Source organism: Anolis carolinensis, chromosome 3 (assembly GCF_035594765.1).
Source record: "Anolis carolinensis isolate JA03-04 chromosome 3, rAnoCar3.1.pri, whole genome shotgun sequence".
Taxonomy (NCBI): domain Eukaryota; kingdom Metazoa; phylum Chordata; class Lepidosauria; order Squamata; family Dactyloidae; genus Anolis; species Anolis carolinensis.
The window spans coordinates 159,404,613-159,426,106 of NC_085843.1; the positions used below are offsets into that span (position 1 = coordinate 159,404,613).

A 21,494-nucleotide genomic window follows, 5' to 3' on the forward strand; every position below is an offset into this window, starting at 1 on the left:
ACTGAAAATGGTCAGGAAGGAAATGGCTGCCATAATCTCCGAAGCCTGATTATTTATAAAGCAAATGAGGCATATTTAAAGACTGTTTAAAGGGACTGTTTATTCCTCTTTTCTCTATGTAAATTCAGAGAGAGAGTGCTGTATATATTATTGGCCTGTTTGATCTTTTGAACTGAAGTAAAGATACTGTTACTTGTTACACAAGCCTAAGTGACACTTTATTATACTTCAGGGTTTATCTTGATTCAGATACTGTGGTAAAGCTTATATTTATTTATATCTACAACCCCCAACAAAATGGTGTTTGGCTCTCAGGCATGTTCCAATTCACCAGCTCAAGGAAGAGTGAGGACCTCTCATCCCTATAAAACAGAAAAGCTATTAGTAGCATAAAAATACATGCAACCCATCTATTACCAGCATAATGTAATACACAGTGAAGTCACACCACTTTGCAAGAAAATAGAAACAGACCAGAATCTGATACAAATAATGATTCATTCAAATTTTCTCACAATTTCTTCATTTCTACATCCCCAGATTCTCTGGTATGTTTGGTTACTTTTACTTTGGCATACCCTCCAACATTTAGCAGAAGACAAACAGGACATCTCTGGCCAACCAAAATCAGTGGATGGTGAAAATGGCAAAAAGTCATACATAATGAACTGTAGCTAAGCTATACCAGAGCAGTTTGCCCACTGGGAAAGGAAAGATTGCACCCCCTTTTCTCCTTCCGTCATGCTGAATTAGTTGAGTGCAAACTTTTGCATCAATGGTAGTAAATCTAAGATGAAACTGGAAGAATAGGAGAGAAACCTGAAGTATACGCCACTCTTCCTTTCTTTTGGGGTCCTTTTCTCATACAAACCACACATAGAACGAAAAATAACATATTCCCACTCTCAAGTGTATTAGTATTCTAAGATAACCAGCTATAGAAAACATTACAGAAACTGTTGTTGCCTTTCGTGCAAACTGCTTGAATCTTTGGACTATTATTCAATGGTCTGGAATCTTCTGAACCACAATGCCTTGGTTTTCTATCTGTTTACCAATTTCCTCCACAGGAGTTTTATTGAAGGCATCTCTCTCACTACACTTCTGTGAAACATGTTGGGGAGCATATGATAAGTTCATAATGGACACTGCTGGATTTTTACATTTCTCTTTCTGAAGGCTCCTGTTTTTTTTCTTGACCTCTGAAGCTGGTTGAAGTTGTCAGAAGCACTATGAGATAGCTGAGGGGCAATAAACTGAAGTTTATTCCTGAAAAGTTACAAGGATATTGCATGGCTAATTCTCAAGATCAGGGAGTGGCATTCAACATGAATATTTTAGTATTTACTGCCTTGAGGAATTTAGGACCAAGCCTTGAAAGTTATTCTTGTTCTGATCCTAGCATTGATATTTAATACCCAATTGCTTTTGATGTACGAGGGGCATTCATTAAAGCTCCTCCTGACCACTTCTATTTATCACAGGATGTTGAAACTGCACATGTATAATGATATAAGTCTCTATAGGTTATATGCCTATTTACAACTCAGAACTGATAGCGGTCTTGATTTTACTGGTGCTGAAGTGGTGTGAGGTTTGATAATGGACCCAGTACAATACAGAGCAGTCATCAAGTTCCTTTACTTGAAGAGCCACACACCAAAGGAGATGTTCGATGAGATGAAAGAGGTTTAGGGTGATTATTCCCCATCATAAGATGTAGTCAAGAACTGGCGTCGTCAATTCAAATATGGTCAGACTTCTGTGCAAACAGCTTCAATTCCAGGGTGACCCCACCCCGCTATTGAGGAACACACCATCCTGCAAGTGGAAATCATCATTTTGGAAAATTGTTGAGTAGCCATTCACCATCTAGCACAAAATGTCAAGATTAGTGTGGGGTCCATGGAAAAAAATCACCCAAGACCATCTTCAAATGCATAAGTTAACAGTTCACTGGGTTCCCCGGCTGCTTTCCAGAAGCAGGAACAAGTTGAATGCTCTCAGGCTCTATTGACGATGTGCCATGGAAACCAGGACGACTTTTCCAACAGACTGATCACATAGGATGAAAGCTAAGTCCATCACTATGATCCTGAGACTAAAGTCCAGTCGATGCAATGGAAGCATCATGACTCACCACCTCCAAAGAAGGCACATGCCCAACTCTCAGCAGGCAAGGTCATGCTCACAGTATTTTGGGACCAACACTAAATAGTATTGATGGATTTCCTAGCAAAGGGTATCATGATCACTGGTACCATGATCAATGTGGAAATTGTGGGAGGCCATCAAAACCAAGAGACGGGACATGCTTACCAAAGGTGTGCACCTACTGCAAGAAATGCACCAGTTCACAATTCACATGTTGCCCAAATGGAAGCATGCTCCTTTGGCTTTGAAATTCTACCGCATTCCCCTTATTCACTGACCTTGCACCATCGGACTTCCACCTCTTTCCAACAATGAAGTTATTTTTGAAGCATTTTTCATATGATGAGATTCTGATTTCTGAAGTCACAACTTGGCTTTTGGAGCAATCTGTTGACTTCTTCAAGCAATTTGTCTACAGCTGCTTAAAAAGATGGGAGAAGTGTGTGTCCCTAGATGGCACCTATGTAGAGAAGGACTAATAATTGTGCCAAGTTTTGTTGCTCTCAGTCCATGGGAAGTGGGTCAGGGGAAATCTTTAATGAACATCCCTCTTTTTTGCCATCTGATTTGCCATCTTGGGACAAAGTTTATCTGGTTGAGGTAGTCTGGGAATTGTAGTTCAAAAAGAAATGTTTCCAAACTCTGATTTTTCTCCTACACAATCCTGCTCACATTGTAAGATCATTATTCTCTCTTTATTGAGTTAAATCAGATAATAAATAGCGACAGGGCCTTTCATGCAATGGCACCTATCTGTGAAATGCCCTACTTGGGCAGATATGTCTGTGCTAGCCCAGTGAGTTTTAGGCATCAAGTTATACTCTTTTTTTCTCCCCAGAGTTTTAAACAATTCTAGTCATTTATTTAAAATAAATCAGTCAATTGTTTGCTTAATGCTATTTTATTACAATTGTTATAGGTATGGTATTTTCATTGTATCTACAGCATAGAATGAATGTAGATTGATACCACTTTAATTGTTATGGCTCAGTTATCTGGAATCATGAGTTTTAGTGGTATTTAGTCATCTCAGTCAAAGAGTATTGGTGCCTCACCAACTACAAAGTCCAGACCATTGAGCCATGGCAGTTAAAGTGGTGTCAAACTACATTTACTCTACAGCATAGATGCTTTAGATACTTAACTATTTTGGGCACAGGATTTGGTGCCACAAGTGCCTTTTATAAAGTTCAGAAGGAAATCCAGTGCCTTTCCACGCAGCCCAGAATATCAAAGCCGATAATCCACAATATCTGCTTTGAACTGGTTTATCTGAGTCCACACTGCTATACAATCCAGTTGAAAGCAGATAGTGTCCAAGTTTATACAATTGTGTGGAAGAAGCCCTAGAGCAGATTCACTGTCTCACTGACAAAGGAGACATCAGCCTCCTTCAAGCTCTATGGAGTTTGCTCTTGGTAGACTGCATGCTATTCTATCTATTTGATCCTGCAAAGAGAGGAAACTCTTGCAAACCCTCTGTACTTGGTGGGCATTATAAATTAGTCATTCCAGCAGTATACAGTCACTTCCCACTACCCATGAAGCCGTCTATTCCTTTATGATTGTCCTTCCATTTTAACTTGCAGCTGTCTGTGGACATGATTTCAAAACTGGCATTGGCATTTCTCCTTTTGTCATACTGTTTTATGGTGAATGTTTTTCCGGCCAATGAAGGAAACCAGCTTTTTGTAAAGACTTAGAAGTCTGTCTTGTCCCAGCTTGAAAGCGATGATCACAATTTCCATGCCCACCACAATATAAATTGAGAGGAACAAGAAAAAGTTGGGATGCCGCAGTTGGACATCACCAAAACCAATGGTTGTTAAGGTGATAAAGCAAAAATAGAAAGCACCCTCAAAATTCAAGTCATGTTCCCAATGAGGAAGAATAGCAGCAGCACAGGAAATGTATGCAAAGACAATAAAAGTCATCAATGAAAAGGGTACATCCAGCTTTTCTACTTCTTTCCCTATATTGTCAATGTTGCCAATCACGTGATTCATCATGGGCCCTTTGTCTAGTTCAGGACACGAACTACATCGTTCAACTCTGTTCGGTTTTGGTGGTGCAAGAAAGTCATTTTCCCTAGCAATAAGTCTTTCAAACATTTCAATGTTTCGATCTTGTCCAGACTTTTTTTTAAAGGAAGGATTGTTTTGTAGCACTTCTCTAATATTTAAAGGTTCATGAAGCACTATTTTATTTTGTCTCAGCGACGATGAGCCTGGTTTTGACTCTCTCCTCTTTCTGCAGTTAGGTCCGCAAGAGAGTCTGCTTAACAGTTTTGACTGTAGCTGTCTGACTTTATTGTAAGACCTCGATAGTATAGCTGCAAGGATATCTCCCGTATCAGTGAGAACTAAGAACATCAGAGGTATGCCAAATAAAGCATACAGCATACACAAATATTTCCCAAGTCTTGTCACAGGATAGGTATGGCCATAACCTGAAAATAAACCAAATAAGATAAAAAGAAAGTGTTACTTGATCTGTTACTGCTCATTTTCCCAGAACAAAGCTGATAAAATATGATGGTAATTTCTTCACTTAAGGTCTTTCTCAAAATATAACATTTTTTTCCATTTATGGTGTGAGAGAATTAGCCGTCTGCAAGGACTTTGCCCAGGGGACACCTATGTGTTTGATGTTTTACCATCCTGTGGGAGGCTTCGCTCATGTCCCATCATGGGAAGCTAGAGTTGACAGACAGGAGCGCAACCCACTACATGGATTCAAACCACTGACCTTTTGGTCAGCAGTCCTGCTGGCACAAGAGTTTAACTCAGTAATGGGTTCTAAGAAATGATACAATTTGTTTTTAAACACAATGAGATGAAATGCCACAGTAAGAAAACGGAAGATGTCTCTACCTGTTTTCAGTGAAAAATGGAATGAGGTACTATCTCTGCCCCTGTTTCCCTCTTGACTTGACTCCCATCCCAAACCTGATGGAAATACCACTAATGCACACTCTGATCACCGACAGAATGGACCTATTTCTCACCTTATAGCTGATGTCTAGTAAAATAGGTTTTGAATAACAGGGGAGTTAGGATTGTGGCAATAATTTCAAAACAATGACTATCTATTGTGAACACAAAACACTTTCGATAATATATGTTTTCTCATTAAATATGTAGCTCAGTGTTTCTCAACCTGGGGGTCAGGACCCCTGGAGGGGGTCGTGAAGGGGATTCAGTGCGGTCACCAAAGACCACTATTTTCTGTTGATCATGGGGGTTCTGTATGGGAAGTTAGGTCCAATTTGATCATTGGTGGGGTTCAAGTGGCTCTTTAATTGTAGGTGAACTATAAATCCCAGCGACTACAACTCCCAAATGCCAAGCTATATTTTCCTCAAACTCCACCAGTGTTCACATCTGGGCATATTGGGTATTTGTACCAAGTTTGGTCTAGATCCATCATTGAGTTGAGTCCACAATGCTCTCTGGATGTAGGTGAACTACAACTCCCAAACTCAAAATCAATTCCCACCAAACCCTTCCAATATTTCCTGTTTGTCATGGGAGTTCTGTGTGCGAAGTTTGGTTCATTTCCATCGTTGGCGGAGTTCATAACGCTCTTTGATTGTAGGCGAACTATAAATCCCAGCAACTACAACACCCAAATGACAAAATCAACCCCCCCCAACTCCACCAGTATTCAAATTTGGGGATATTAGGTATTTGTGCCAAATTTGGTCCAGTGTAATAAAATACATCCTGCATATCGGATATTTACATTATGCTTCATAACAGTAGTAAAATTACAGTTATGAAATAGCAACAAAAATAATTCTATGGTTGGGGGTCACTACAACATGAGGAACTGTATCAAGGAAGGTTGAGAACCACTGATGTAGCTGATACTGGATTCTGGCCTTAAAGTTAACGGTTCTAACTGCTGGAAATTGAATTTTCAGGCTGCAAATTACTTACAAATGCTGTGACCATGTACTGCTGTCTAAACATTTTGAAAAACAACTGTAACTAAAATGTATTGGATTGCTAGATATTACAATATTTTCTCATACAAGCCTCCTCAGATTTTCAGGCCTTTAAAGAAGCACTGGAATCAGTTTTAGCAGGAACTAAAAAGAGGGCCTTCTCACAGCTGCATCGATCCTCTGGAAGATGCTGCAAAGGAAGGCAAAGTTGGCTCTGGTTTTGTTCTTCCCACTAACTAGCAAAGACATTTTTATTCAGAAAGGTTTTTTAATGCAATCTTGTTGCTAAAGTAAGTTTTAATTTGAAAGAAGCCATTCATGTATTTTTTATTGCTGTGCTTTAATGGATGCATTGTTCACTGATGTTTTACTCTAATGTTTTTTCATATTTTAATTATAATTTTTAATATCTATTTTAAAGTGTAGTGTCTTAAGCTGTGTTTTAGTGGAAAGGCAATATATACATCTAGCTAATGGATAGATAAAGGAAAAGGTTTTCCCCTGACATTAAGTCCAGTCATGTCTGACTCTGGGGGTTGGTGCTCATCTCCATTTCTAAACCAAAGAGCCGGCCTTGTCCGTAGATGCTTCTAAGGTCATGCGGCCAACATGACTGCATGGAATTAATGGATACAAAAGTCTAAATGACTTCAATTGATTTTTGTTGTAATCCTATAATTTTAACTTAATGTAACTTGATGTATACTTGTCTATGGAACAGAGGTGATAGGAAATCTGGCCAGTGAATTGTGAAGATGCACATTGAGATAATATCTCCTCTTATGAACCATCTCGGTGCTTAAGATCGTCCAGGGAGGCCCTGCTCTTGGTCCCACTTCCTTTGCAGGCATGACTGGTGGGGACAAGAGACAGGGCCTTCTCAATGGTGGCCTCTCGGCTGTGGAATTCCCTCCCCATGGATATTAAATCAGCCCCCTCCCTCCTGACCTTCCAAAAGAGAATGAAAATGCGGCTTTGGGATCAAGCCATCAGAGAACAATTGTAGTGCAATAGATGGATTGCGGATTGCATGGTTAATAGTGAAAGTAATGTTTTTAAATGTTTGAATGTGTTTTAAATGCTATTTTAAAATGTTTATTTTAATTGTACATTGTTCTAAGGCAGTGGTTCCCAAGTTGAGGATCCCCAGACGTTTTGGCCTTCAACTTCCAGAAATCCTAACAGCTGGTAAACTGGCTGCGATTTCTGGGAGTTGTAGGCCAAAGCACCTGGGCACTCACAGGTTGAGAACCACTGTTCTAAGGCATCAAATAGTTGCCTATGTGTGAAGCCGCCTTGAGTCCCCTTCAAGGTTTTATTTATTTATTTATTTATTTCCAACATTTATATCCCGCCCTTCTCACCCGAAGGGACTCAGGGCGGCGTACAAAATTGGCAACAATTCGATGCCTACACATAATTAAAACAGCAATGAAAATCCAATAAAACAACTAAAACAATATAAAAATATAAAACATATGATTAAAATCCATTCCTCCAAAATCCTCGTGCTGGGTTGAGAAAGGCGGGGTAGAAATGTCGTAAATAAAATAATGGCAAGAATATCCAGTTGTAAATTAGGACAAGATATGATTGAAACACAAAATTTCTACCAATATTCCTATACATTTTTACCCTGTTTTCCCGAAAATAAGACATCCCCTGAAAATAAGACCTAGTAGAGGTTTTGCTGAATTGCTAAATATAAGACCTCCCCTGAAAGCAAGACCTAGCAAAGTTTTTGTTTGGAAGCATGCCTGCCAAACAGAACACCAGAGCATGCAGGATCAGTAAATGTACGTACCATAGATTGTTTTACATTGAAATAATGGTAGTAACAAGAAATTCTTGATAGGATTCACAATTTGTCTGGTTATGCTGGTTTGTAATGACAACTACTGTGCAGTATACAATAATGTTCTTTTTTTTTTGTTCAACAATAAATATGAATTCTTCTTCATAAAAAAATAAGACATGCCCTGAAAATAAGTCCTAGCCCATCTTTGGAAGCAAAAATTAATATATGACACTGTCTTATTTTCAAGGAAACACGGTATTAGTATTTTATCCTTATGTTCCTTTCTGACTGAGAATGTTTTATGTGACCTCAGGTATATAAGGTATATCAAATAGGTAAGTATACAAATCAAACATCTACTAATAATAAATCAGCATTAGCTAAGCTTGCTAAAGAGGCTGATTTCTCCTTTTTATGAAGTACAACTGAAGCATTTTCAACAGAATACACTGTAAACAATTCAGGTTGTTGCTCACATTTGTGTAAATCTTTAAAATGGTCACTAGGTGGCATTCAGAAACCTTTTAGTGTTGCTGCATTTTTGTGGCCTCCATTTTCTTTTTCAGAAACCCATTTGAGATCAAAGATCCACCATCTAAGAAGCAGTGCTTTACATCAGTGGTTCCCAATCTTTGGTCCTCCAGTTGTTTTGGACTTCAACTCCTAGAAATCCCAGCCAGTTTACCAGCTGTTAGGAACTGGTGGAGCTGAAATCTGGAGGCCCAAAGGTTGGGAACCACTGTTTTGATAATGGAGGTGGATATACTGATTTTGAAAGATTCATGGAGCCCCTTCAGGCTTTTTCTTTCATTCATTTACCAATGAGATCAAGTATCTGAGTAAATCCAACACACAATTTTAAACATCATACTTACCCACTGTTGTGAAGACAGTACAACAGAAAAAGAGAGAGCCAAGGAAGGACCACTTCTTTTTGGGATTGGAAAACCATATGAAGTCAATATCACTGAGTAATTCATGTATTCTGTTCTTAAATATCTCATTTGAGGTCTCATTTTCTGTTGAAAAGAATGTGAGACAAAGTGATAACTTATTGATAAGAGAGGTAAATCATGCTGAATGGCAGAAAATTATTGACATTTCAGGGATGAGACAATTGTGTTGACCCTCAATTTTGACTCGGTATGACTCCTTGAAATCCAATAGTCCCTCCTCTCTCTAATTCTTATATCTGGGTTTTCTGAAGTTATTCAATATAGAGAGAAATAATTAATCTACTTGGAATTACTTTTATAGTATATTTTTGCATATTCCAGGATTGCCACTAGTTTTAAAACCAATGCTCTAAATCCTTTACAGTAGAGTCTCACTTATCCAAGCTAAACGGGCCGGCAGAACCTTGGATAAGCAAATATCTTGAATAATAAGATGGGATTAAGGAAAAGCCTATTAACATCAAATTAGGTTATGATTTTACAAATTAAGCACATAAACATCATGTTATACATCAAATTTGACAGAAAAAGTAGTTCAATATGAAGTAATGTTATGTTGTAATTACTTTAAATTTAAAAATTTAGCACCAAAATATCATGATATATTGAAAACATTGGCTACAAAAATGCCTTGGATAATCCAGAACTTTGGATAAGTGAGTCTTGGATAAGTGAGACTCTACTGTATTTTCTTTTCAAAAGTAGATGAAACAATGCCATATTGTAAAGGCAAAAAACTACACTAAAAGGAAGTTCTATAAATTAAAATTACAATGTATCTCAGAAAGATTGATCATCTTCCTCCCACCAAGATATATAATCCCTTAAGACATATACTGTGCTATCTTTTATTCTAAAGGCAATCTGTTTTGAAATTTACATCCTGCAGAAATTACATTACCGTAAGAGGATGAACAAATGCTTTTAGAATTGAAGCATGAGGATAAACACAATAAAAAAACTCACTTAAAGTTCGGACTAAAATCCAGAGCAAATCCCTACCAATAGCCACTGGTGGCAATCCCAGGTTCTCGGGTATACCCAGACACTCAAAATGAAAATAATAACAACTTTATTTTTGTATCCTGCCTCCATCTCCCCGAAGGGACTCAGGGTGGCTCACATGGGGACAAGCCCAACAAAACAAGTTAAAACACTGAACAATCAATTAAAAACATTAAAAAGAGGACTGATATCTGTTCTGTGCAACTAACTTTGCCAAGTTCTCTGCTGATGTTATGCACATACCTGACAAATCCTTTGAGAGATTCCAAAGATTCAGCATAAATCTCCTGTATGCCTCACTTTCGTTGCTCTCTCTGTTGCCTTCCACATGAGAAAACATGAGGGCACCCAGCAATGCATAGATAACTAAAGCACAGAGGAAGCAGGCATGAGGAAAGACAGTCCAAAACACCTGGCTGCAAGTCCTTTTCTGTGTCTGGGGAGGACACGGTTCAGACTTCATCTCCTCAAAACTTTCTAATTGACAAAGCCAGAAAGAGCTAGGGGATAAATGGGTCCGGCACTTCGCTTCTGCCTTCAGAACGAAAGGATACTGCGTTTCTGCTTCACAGGAAAAAGTGCTCCTGATTTTATAACGGGAATTCCTCTTACAATACCCAAAGGAATCTGGAGAGTGCTTGCAACCAATCATGACTTAAAATGTAGATCTGTCAGATGCTAATATAGCATACAGAATGGCTATTGATTCCTTTAACGCTGTAATGCATAAAGATGATTGTCTGCTACACACAGCCTTGGGAGTCAGTCACCTGATAGTTGATAATTTTTCAACCTTAACTATAGCTTTTGGTACCCAGCCCTTTGGCAACAACAGAAAGAAGAGTTCCAATAAGAGGAGACAAACTGCATAGCGCAGATAATGGGTGAATATAATGGATCTCAATGTAATAAGGGAATGAGGATGTAGCATCTGATTTTTTCCCCAAAGAGAGCTACTATGCCTCTGCTGTTGTAGGGTTTAATGCCTATTTCCCCAGAGCTTTGGAAATAACACTCCCATCTGCCGAGAAGAAAAGCATTCTTACCATATATCAAGGGAAACACTGACCGCATAGGGAAGCTGATGAAGCAAAACAACCTGCAAACTATCTACAGACCCACTAAGAAAATCCAACAAATGCTACATTCAGCAAAGGACAAGGGAGATCCTCTCACCTCTGCAGGAGTCTACCGTATACCATGCAGCTGTGGACAAGTCTATATAGGGAGCACCCAAACACGAATCAAAGAACATGAAAGGTATTGCAGACTAATCCAACCAGAGAAGTCAGCCATAGCAGAGCACTTAATGGACCAACCTGGACACAGGATATTATTAGAGAACACAGAAATGCTGGACCATTCTAACAACTATCATGTCAGACTACACAGAGAAGCCATTGACATCCACAAGCATGTGGACAATTTCAACAGAAAGGAGGAAACCATGAAAATGAACAAAATCTGGCTTCCAGTATTTAAAAACTCTAAAATTAGGACAATAAATAAAGAAGAACACTCTGAAAATACAGGAATTCCAGACATGAATCAATCAGGGCTAACTAACACATCCCAACAAAGGATTCCCTCAGGCAGGAAGAAGCTAGGCCTTGAAGATGGCAAGGCCGTTATTGCTAATCAAGGTGATAAATTACAACATTCACATTATCTGCTTTGAAACAGAATATATAGCAGTGTGGACTCAAATAACCCAGTTCAAAGCAAATATTGTGGGATTTTCTTCCTTGATATTCTGGGTTATTTGGCTGTGTGGAAGGGCCCCATGCTACCTACTAGCATCAAGATATTTTGTAGTATCAGACTCCATAGGTTAATTATGCATTTTTAAAATAAATACTTCTGATCTATCCTGAATCAGCCATTGACCAGTTGTATTGAATCACCCAGAATTCATTTCACACTTAATTTCCCCCCACAACAAAGGCCTCTTCCACAGAGCTGAATAAAATCCCACATTTTCTGCCTTGAACTGGAATACATGACAGTGTGGGCTCAGACAACCCAGTTCAAGGCAGATATTGTGGGATTTTCTGCCTTGATATTCTGGGATATAGGGCTATGTAGAAGGGCCCTGAGTGGCTTATAATAGAGGCAGGTTGGCATTGCTGTCAATCTATCTCTAGACCAGGGGTCCCCAAACTAAGGCCCGGGGGCCGGATGCGGCCCTCCAAGGTCATTTACCTGGCCCCCGCCCTCAGTTTTATAATATAATATTTTTATATTAGTTTTAATAATATAATATATTGTATATATATATAATATTGATAAATATATTATAATGTTATACAATATAATACTAATAATAATACCATATAATAATGTTAATTATTTGTTATATATTACATATAATATTACAGTATAGTGGTATAGTTCAATATAGTAACATATGATGCTAATATTGTGCTATGCTAATAATATAATATATTGTATGTACATACAGCTGCTCTGAGTCCCCTTCGGGGTGAGAAGGGTGGGATATAAATGTAGTAAATAAATGTAGTAAATAAATAAATATATAATTTTAGACTTAGGCTCACCCAAAGTCTGAAATGACTTGAAGGCACACAACAACAACAACAATCCTAATTAACCTGACTACCCTGTTTCCCCGAAAATAAGACATCCCCCAAAAATAAGACCTAGTCGAAGTTTTGCTGAATTGCTAAATATAAGGCCACCCCCGAAAGTAAGACCTAGCAAAGTTTTTGTTTGGAAGCATGCAGGATCGGTAAATGTACATACCATAGATTGTTGTACATGGAAATAAAGGTAGTAACAAGAAATAATAATAATATTATAATAACTTTATTCTTGTATCCCACCTCCATCTCCCAGAAGGGACTCAGGGCAGCTTACACAGGGACAAGTCCAACAACAACATAAATTTACATATGAACAGAAATTTAAAACAGTAATTTAAAAACAGTATAGCAATAAAATATAATATAGACATTCTTGAAAGGATTCACAGTTTGGTTATGCTGTTTTGTGATGACAACTACTGTACAGTAGATAATAAATGTTCATTTTTTAAATAATTCAACCATAAATGTGAATTCTTTTTTGTGGAAAAATAAGACATCCCCTGAAAATAAGACCTAACACATCTTTGGGAGCAAAAATTAATATAAGACACTGTCTTATTTTCGGGGAAACAGAGTATCTCATTGGCCAGTAGCAGGCCCACAATTCCCATTGAAATCCTGATAGGTTTATGTTGGTTAAAATTGTTTTCATTTTTAAATATTGTATTGTTATTTAATTGGTATTGTTGTATTGCACTACAAATAAGGCATATGCAGTGTGCGTAGGAATTTGTTTGTATTTTTTTTTCCAAATGATAATTTGGCCCCTCAATAGTTTGAAGGATTGTGGACCGGCCCTCTGCTTAAAAAGTTTGAGGACCCCTGCTCTAGACCATCCTGATCAAAGATGCACATACTTGCTTTCTTTTCTTATGTTCAGCTCTGCCTTAGAAAATTATAAAGCCCTTCATGTTGTTAAAGTGATATGTTTCCTTGCAGAAAAATGTACTCCAAAAATACACTTTGAAATGTGGGTGGGGAAGGAATACTTCAGATGGGCAAGTCTAATTCAATTAACTCTACAGATAAGTGTAGATTAGAATGCACGCAGTCTTCTAATTTTCTTAGATCACAGAAGTTCAAATTAGAAAGCTCTTTCTTTGCATAACAGAAAGCTTTTAGATAATCAATAGTAACTCTCCCTGCATTATTTTATCAATGAGCTTCTGTTTAGGCACTCCATTATATTCAACTGCTGCACTTCTAAGCATTAAATGCTCATATTTCCATATCCGTTATGAATATGTGGTAGGTTTTCTCTTCCTACTAGAATTGTGCAGTTCAGATAAACAGCGATCCGTTTTAGTGGCCCGGATTTTGATGGGGCCCCAATCTGTTTTTCGGGACCCCCACAAATTTGGGAGGACAGAAATCCGTTTTTGATCTGGGAATATGAAAGATTTGTTTTCAATCCAGCCTATTAGCAGCAATAGTGTGGGGCTCTCCAGGCTCCCCTTCCCATCATTTTAGGCATTGTTTGTCCTTATATTCTTTATTAAGAATCAGAGTTAAGATACCACTCTATCTGGGATTGTTTGTCTTTATATCCTTCATTAAGACATGGATTTAAAACATCAGAGTTAAGATAGCACTCTTTCTGGGATTGTTTGTCCTTATATCCTTCATTAAGACCTGGATTAAAAGCATCAGAGTTAAGATACCACTCTTTCTGGGATCCTTTCCTTCTGTCTTTCAAGGAGACCTGGGTTTAAGGCAAGGGCTTAAGAAGTATCACTTTCTTTGATCCGTTCCTCTTTTCCTTGCAGTGACTGCCTCCCTCCCAGTACTCTATGTGTAACCAAAAGAAACCAAAGGCAACTGGTTTTCGACTGTCACTGTTCTGTTGTGGCCGAGAAAAAGATGGCAGTGGAGCCCATGCCGTTATAGGCATCTGGAACAGCTGAACCAGCCGAAGACTGTTTTTCAAAATGGCACAAACCTACTTCCTACTATTACTATCATTGAGTTATGGAAGGAAAGTGGTCACTTGGCTAAGGCATTCCTGTACAGAGGAACAAAACTTGGAAAAGTTACTTTTTTGTGCTACAACTCCCAGAACTCCCAGTCAGCACAGCCACCAGCCATACTGAATGGAGGTTTCTGGGATCTATAGTGTGTGTATATATATATCCCAAGTAATAGAGTATTGCTGAAATTCTACTTTAACAAGTTCATTATGGGGCGGGGGGGGGTGCAAATAAGGAGCACTACAACTTTCCCTTGACCAGGTGTCCTCCAGAGGTGTTGAATTGCTGCTGTTGTTTTTAAGCGTGATGTTATTATCTGCCAGATCACCAGGGTAAATAGCATGCCCTCCTTGCTCTGGCATGGGATGGCACAGTTTTTGACTTCTGCTGTTGTTTGAGATGAATTAGCACAGATGTGAGCATGAAGGAAATGTACAGAAGCTGGATACTGCTTTCCTTTGATGAATTTCTACTTCACTCCAGCCATTGAAATGACAATGCTTCATTGCAAGATTATCAGTTTTCCAAATTAAAAGCTAAATGTTTATTTTTCCATGCCCTGAAGATAATTTGCTGAGGATCAAATTTGCTTTGAGTCCATGCAGTTCAAAATAAGCACCACAGAGTTCAATGGAGTTTTCTTTCTGGACCCAAGCATGGATAGGATTACAGTTACGCTGGTCCTATTAAAAGGCCAGAGATCAACATGCATCACTTAGTTAGTCATGTAGCTATGTAGCACCCCCCAACCTGACCCACTTTAGGCATCAGATGCACAGAAGATGGTCCATTACTGCCAACAATCAGGGTTTGGGTAACTGATATTTCTACCAACCAGTGGAATTACGAGGGCTATCCAGAAAGTAGACTACGTTTTGGAATTAAAAATGAATAAAGTATAGGAGAAAACATTTACCATATGCAGTTGAAAGCCACATGCAAATACCACATCTCACGTAGTCGCCATTCAAATCTAGGCACATACCTTAGCGATGAATGAGCTTGGCAACTCCTTCCCAATAAATTCTGCCACTTGCGTCCTCAACCAGCCGGTCACCCCTTCCCGCAGCTGTGCAGCGTCACCAAAATGCTGTGTTGCCAGCCACATCCCCATTGTTGGAAACAAGTGGTTGAGGACGCAAGCGGCAAATTTAGTGGGAAAGGAGTTGCAAAGCTCATTCATCACTATGGTAAGTGCCTAGATTTGAATGGCGACTACATGAGATGTGGTATTTGGGTGTGGCTTTCAACTGCATCTGGTAAATGTTTTCTCCTATACTTTGTTCATTTTTAATTCCAAAACGTAATCTACTTTCTGGATAACCCTCGTATGACAAGAAAACATAACAAGGGGTCCTATTTTGATTGATGCCTGTTAATGTAGATCTCAGGATACAGTCACAATTGTGACAATAGTGCTACTATCACGACTATATATGAATAAGGTTACACTTCCATACATCTATCTTGAATTATGACCTGGATGTTATGCTATGGACTACTAATCTTTGGAACAAAGCTATACTGCACCCAGATAGGTTCCTGCACTTCAAAATTTAACTCTATATCCCTGCTCTGATCACAATGGCCAATTCAAAAATGATATGATGCTGATGCATAGACCCATTAATTTGAATGTTGTTTGTTGTTTATTCGTTCAGTCGCTTTCGACTCTTCATGACCTCATGGACCAGTCCACACCAGAGTTCACTGATTTGAATAAGTCTGTTTTAAGGACAACTAGCATTGGATGTAGGCTGCATATTTCTTTATTTTGTCAGATAATTTGGCAGTGTTTGACCCATGGTTGCAAGCTCTTTCTTTAACAATGCAATACTGACAATGGAGTTTGTGGTGATGGATGATGGCAATGATGATGGTAGAGGCAGAGGTAAAGGTAGATTTTTGATTATGTTTGGCACTACTTGTGACTGTGTGGTTGAACGTGACCAAAGCCTGTAACCACATAACAGCATTTCATTTAGATGGACATTGATTTTCATCTCATATTTTGGATCTTCTTTGCTAGATGCTCTCTTGAAATATTAATAGATAGGTTTTTCCATCTTCCATTAGTCACTTTTAGCTCAAGAAAATAGCTGTCCAGGGCACTTTGAAGAAGTACAAGGCAACATGTGAACACTAAAACAACTCTATGTAGGATTATGAACCTATGCTTCATTTTTCTGCATCAAAATTATTACCAAGAACAGAATCTGTAACCGCATTAAATTACAGCTCATGTTTTTCCCCAATTCTTTTTTCATGTGATATATTAAGTAGAGTGGCCAGATGAAGAAGAGAGCTCCCATGTCTTCCATAAATATATATGTAGAACTGTCAGGTATGTGATGTCAGCTGAAACTTTCTCTTTTGCACAGCTGATAAGTATACAGGAGTTCCATTTCCCTTTGTATCAACCCTACAATAATTGTCAGTAGACACTGTGTGTGTGTATGAGCCTTCAACCCAGCTGTCAACTCATAACAACACCATGAATTTCATGAGCAAGGGATACTCAGAGGTAGTTTTCCAGTTCCTTCCTCTGAAGTATAGTCTGTAGTTACTGCCTGATATTCATTGGTGGTCTCCAAGTAGTAGCCAGCACCACCTCTGCTTAGCTTTCAAGATCAGATAGGATCTAGTGCCTTTAGGGCATTTAAGACATCCAGGGATCAAGGTTCAGAGCCTTGCTTAAACATGGAAACCCCTGAGGAACCTTGGGCACTTCTAAATCTCAGAGGAAGGCAAAAGCAAACCCTCTAAACAAACCTTGCCAAAAAGAACCCATGAGGTTGCTATAACTTGAAAATGACTTGAAGGCACACAACAACAGCAGCAATATGTCCTTGTCTCTTTCCAGAATAACATGGGACTAACACATGCACATGTACACACGCATGCTCATGCATACATATACACAATAAAGTATTTTTTATCCTATATGACCACTACGGTTATGATCTACAATATGTAAGGCATCCACTGAGGGTCTAGGGAGGAATGTGTCCATTCCATTCCATCCTCTAAATCAGTGGTTCCCAAGCTATGGGCCGTGGTCCAGCAGTGGGCCATGAGAACGAAAATCTGGTCCGCGCACCTTCTTCTTCTTTATTTTATTTTTTTTCATTTTCACTCCTTTCTGCAGAGCTGACCATTGCATTGGATAGACCACATCAGCTCTAAATTATTAAATATGGTTTTCTGTGGGAGTGCAGATGGTGACTACTCAATGAAATATGTTCTGTATCAGAAACTAGAGCTCATGTGGTCTATCCAATGCAATTTTCTGAATCAGCACCCTAAATAACCAAATCGAATCTAAAGTTGACCAAAAACTGATTCGTAACCCTTTTGGTACTAATGTTGGAGAGTGGTCCCTGGTCAAAGTAGTCCCTGGTTAAAGTTGTCCCTGTTCAAGTGGTCCCCGATCAGAGTGGTCCCTGGTCAAAGTAGGCTCTGATCAAAGTGGGCCCTGGTCAAAAAAAAAAAAAGGTTGTGAACCACTTCTCCAAATGTTGGAGAGCTGTTGTTGTTTCATGCCTTCAAGTTGCTTCTGACTTATAGCAACTATAAGGCCACCCTATCACATTGTTTTCTGGGCAAAATATGTTCAAAGCATTATGCAAATCCTAAATGTACTCTTTTATTGATGGGATGAGCTTTCCCAAAGATATTCAACACTTTTTTGTTCAGTTCATACTCTTGCTGCCTTTTTCTGTACCATGAATACCATTTGCATTAAGGTCATTGTCTAAGTGAACCACAAATTCCAAGGGTTTGGGAAACTTCCTTTTGTTTGAGTTACAATTTCCAGAACCTCCAGATATCTAGTCTTAAATGTTTTTAAAGATCTGACAAATTCTTAATGCAGGGTTAATAATATAATAGAAATGCTAATGTACTTGGACAATCTTTCCTACAGCAGGAGTTGAGTGCATTGATTGATTGACTGATTGCTTGCTCTACTTTTCTCCCAGTACAGGACACAAGGTAATCTTTATACATAAAAATACAGCCTGCACATATTTGTGCACGCAGAACTCGAAAAGTAGTTGGCCGATCAACTTGAAATTTTGACACAACATGGCACACTAATACGCACGTGTTTTAATAATGAGTTTAGGGGAGGAAGAATCACGGATGCAGTACTTTCAATCACTTCACCTCCCACAGACCACTGTGATCTGCACCAATGACAGATCAGGAACAAACCTGGCACACAGACCCCCCATACCCCACTTTACATCCTGGTGCAGTTAGGGGAGGACAAACCATGGACAATGGGATTTGCAGTACCTTCACCCGAATCAGACCACTGCAAACCCTACGAATGACGGACCTGGGCCATATTTGGCAAACATACACCCCATTACTTACTTCATGTCCTGGTACTGATAAAAGAAGGATAGACCATGAATGATGGGATTTGAAGCACCTTCACCCAACTCAGTTCCAACTTCAACAGACCACAGAGATCCACACAAATGACAGACCTGGACAAAACTAGGCACACAGACTCCCCATGACCATCGGAAAATTCTGGAAAAGATTGAGGGATATTGGCCTTGATTTATGGGAGTTATAATTCATTTGCATCCAGAGAAATTGTTACCACCAACAACAATGGATTGGGACCAAACGTGGCACAGATAGCCCCCATGACCAACTGAACATACTGCTATGGTTATGGGAGTTGTACTTCACCCTTATCCAGTCTGCACTAAAACCAGACAACAATGGATCTGGACCAAACTTGACACACAGACCCCACATGGCCAACACTACATACATACAGGAGTTGGGAGTGATTGCCCTGGAAATCCCACTCATTCTGACTGACAAGGCATTCGATTTCAAACTACTTCCATTACTAATATACCTTGCATTCACAATGACTATCACTAAAGCGCAGGGGCAAACTTTGCAAGTGTGCAGTTTGAAATTAGAAAACAAATGTTTCTCTCATGGGCAATTATACGTTGCATGCTACAAAGTTGGTAAACTGTCTGATCTTAATGTTGATACAGAAAAAAGACAAACCAAAAATGTAGTCAATCCATGAGCATGACAATAAAAAAATGCTTTTTGCAAGAAAAAAACCCTCTTTTCCCTTCCTTTCCATACATTCCACATAGACACAGCAACGTAAGGCAGGTTTTCAATTGAATGATGTGTTTTCTCACTGAATCTATAGCTACAACACTTTCATTTGCTTTCAGATATCATACTGAGCCAGAGCGAGGCATGGCTGGGTTTAGCTAGTTTACAAAAAAATTAAAACAAATAACAGAGACTCTGGTCAAGAAGCTCCTTTTTGCAAAATCTTTTTACACACAATCTCTTCCTTATCTTCTCTCTAGTTAGATGTTTTCTAGAACCATGGACATTGGGGGGGGGGGTGATGAAGTAAGGCTAGAAAAACACTGATTTTCAGTTTCATGTTATAGCAAATCTGCAATAAACAATATAATAAGTCTTGAACTGGGAGATAATATATTATAACTAATCCTATTGTGTGAGAGCTTGCTTACAAAAGACAATGTAAGCAGCAGCTACCTCCAGAATCCCTTACTGGGCATGTGTGAATAGCTAAAGAGAGGAAATGAGAAAGCAGATAAGCCAGCAACAACAGCTATGCCCAGCATGTAAAAAGGGCATAGACTTATATGCTTGGCCACCAACATGGAGCCTTCTAGTGGTTTCTAGAAGGTCCAATATTTTCTTGCTTTTTTATGCAGACTGGTCTGGCCTGTTTTTCTCCCCATTTCACATGTGTGTTGTTAGTTTTTAATTAAAACTTTGCTGAAATATATTGAACTCTTTTTTGGGGGTGGGGGTGTAAGGACATATTCTCCAAGGGTTTTACAGGCCAATGGAGACTCCACCACAGACATTAGAAGAGCTGCATGACCAAGGACAAGCCACAAGAATAAAGCCAAGGATCCACCCAGAGGAAAGGTGTTCTTACCACACATCAAGGGAACCACGGACTGCATAGGGAAGCTGATGAAGAAACACAACCAACAAACTATCTTCAGACCCACTAAGAAAATCCAACAGATGCTATGTTCAGCAAAGGACAAGAGGGATCCTCTCACCTCTGAAGAGGTCTACCGTATACCATGCAGTTGTGGACAAGTCTACATAGGGACCAGCAAACATAGGCCCAAACACGAATCAAAGAACATGAAAGGTATTGTAGACTAATCCAACCAGAGAAGTCAGCCATAGCAGAGCACTTAATGGACCAACCTGGACACAGTATATTATTTGACAACATAGAAATGCTGGACTACTCTAACAACCACCATGTCAGGCTACACAGAGAAGCCATTGACATCCACAAGCATGTGGACAATTTCAACAAAAAGGAGGAAACCATGAAAATAAACAAATTCTGGCTACAGTAAAAAAAAAACTCTAAAATCAGGACAGTAAATAAAGTACAACACTCTGTAAACAGGGCAATTCCAGACATGAAACAATCAGGGCCAGCTAACACCTCCCAACAAAGGATTGCCCCAGGCAGGAATCAGCCAGGCCTGGAATCTGCAAGGTCATTAAATGCTAATCAAGGTGATAAATTGTAACATTCACACTTTCCTCCCACCCTGGACCTTCCACAGATATATAATCCTCACTTGCCTAGTTTCCAACAAACCTCACAACCTCTGAGGATGCCTGCCATAGATGTGGGTGAAATGTCAGGAGAGAATGCTTCTGGAACATGGCCATACAGCCCAGAAAACTCACAGCAATCCATATCCTTATCCTTTCCATGTTATTCCTGTCTTTGGTATCAACGTTTCTGTTAATTCCCTGGAACAAATCAACTTCATTTACTAAAGCTAAAACCTGTTTGGTTCAAAGGTTTTAAGAAAACCTTAAATAAGCAGTTCAGTGTGATATTCGGTGGTGTTCACCACTTTGATGTTCTTTCCTAGTTACCTGGCACAGAGGATCTTTGAATTCCCTGTAGTAGCTTAGATTAATTTAATGCTTCTACAAATATTTCTATTAGATCAATTATTGCTGGACTTTATTCTATAATGTCAT

The 21,494-nt window shown here is 39.0% G+C and overlaps 1 protein-coding gene across 1 annotated transcript in view; it reads right to left on the bottom strand.

Moving 5' to 3' along the window:
• Positions 1-298: 298 nt before the first annotated feature.
• kcnk18 (potassium two pore domain channel subfamily K member 18) overlaps positions 299-21,494 on the bottom strand; it is a 29,562-nt gene continuing 8,366 nt past the window's right edge. Inside the window, exons 2-3 of the mRNA XM_062976975.1 lie at positions 8,777-8,920; positions 299-4,603 (exon numbers count right to left, since the gene is read on the bottom strand). Of these exons, the coding sequence (XP_062833045.1) occupies positions 3,792-4,603; positions 8,777-8,920 (956 nt within the window). The 3' untranslated portion in view covers positions 299-3,791. The remainder of the gene's footprint in view (positions 4,604-8,776; positions 8,921-21,494) is intronic.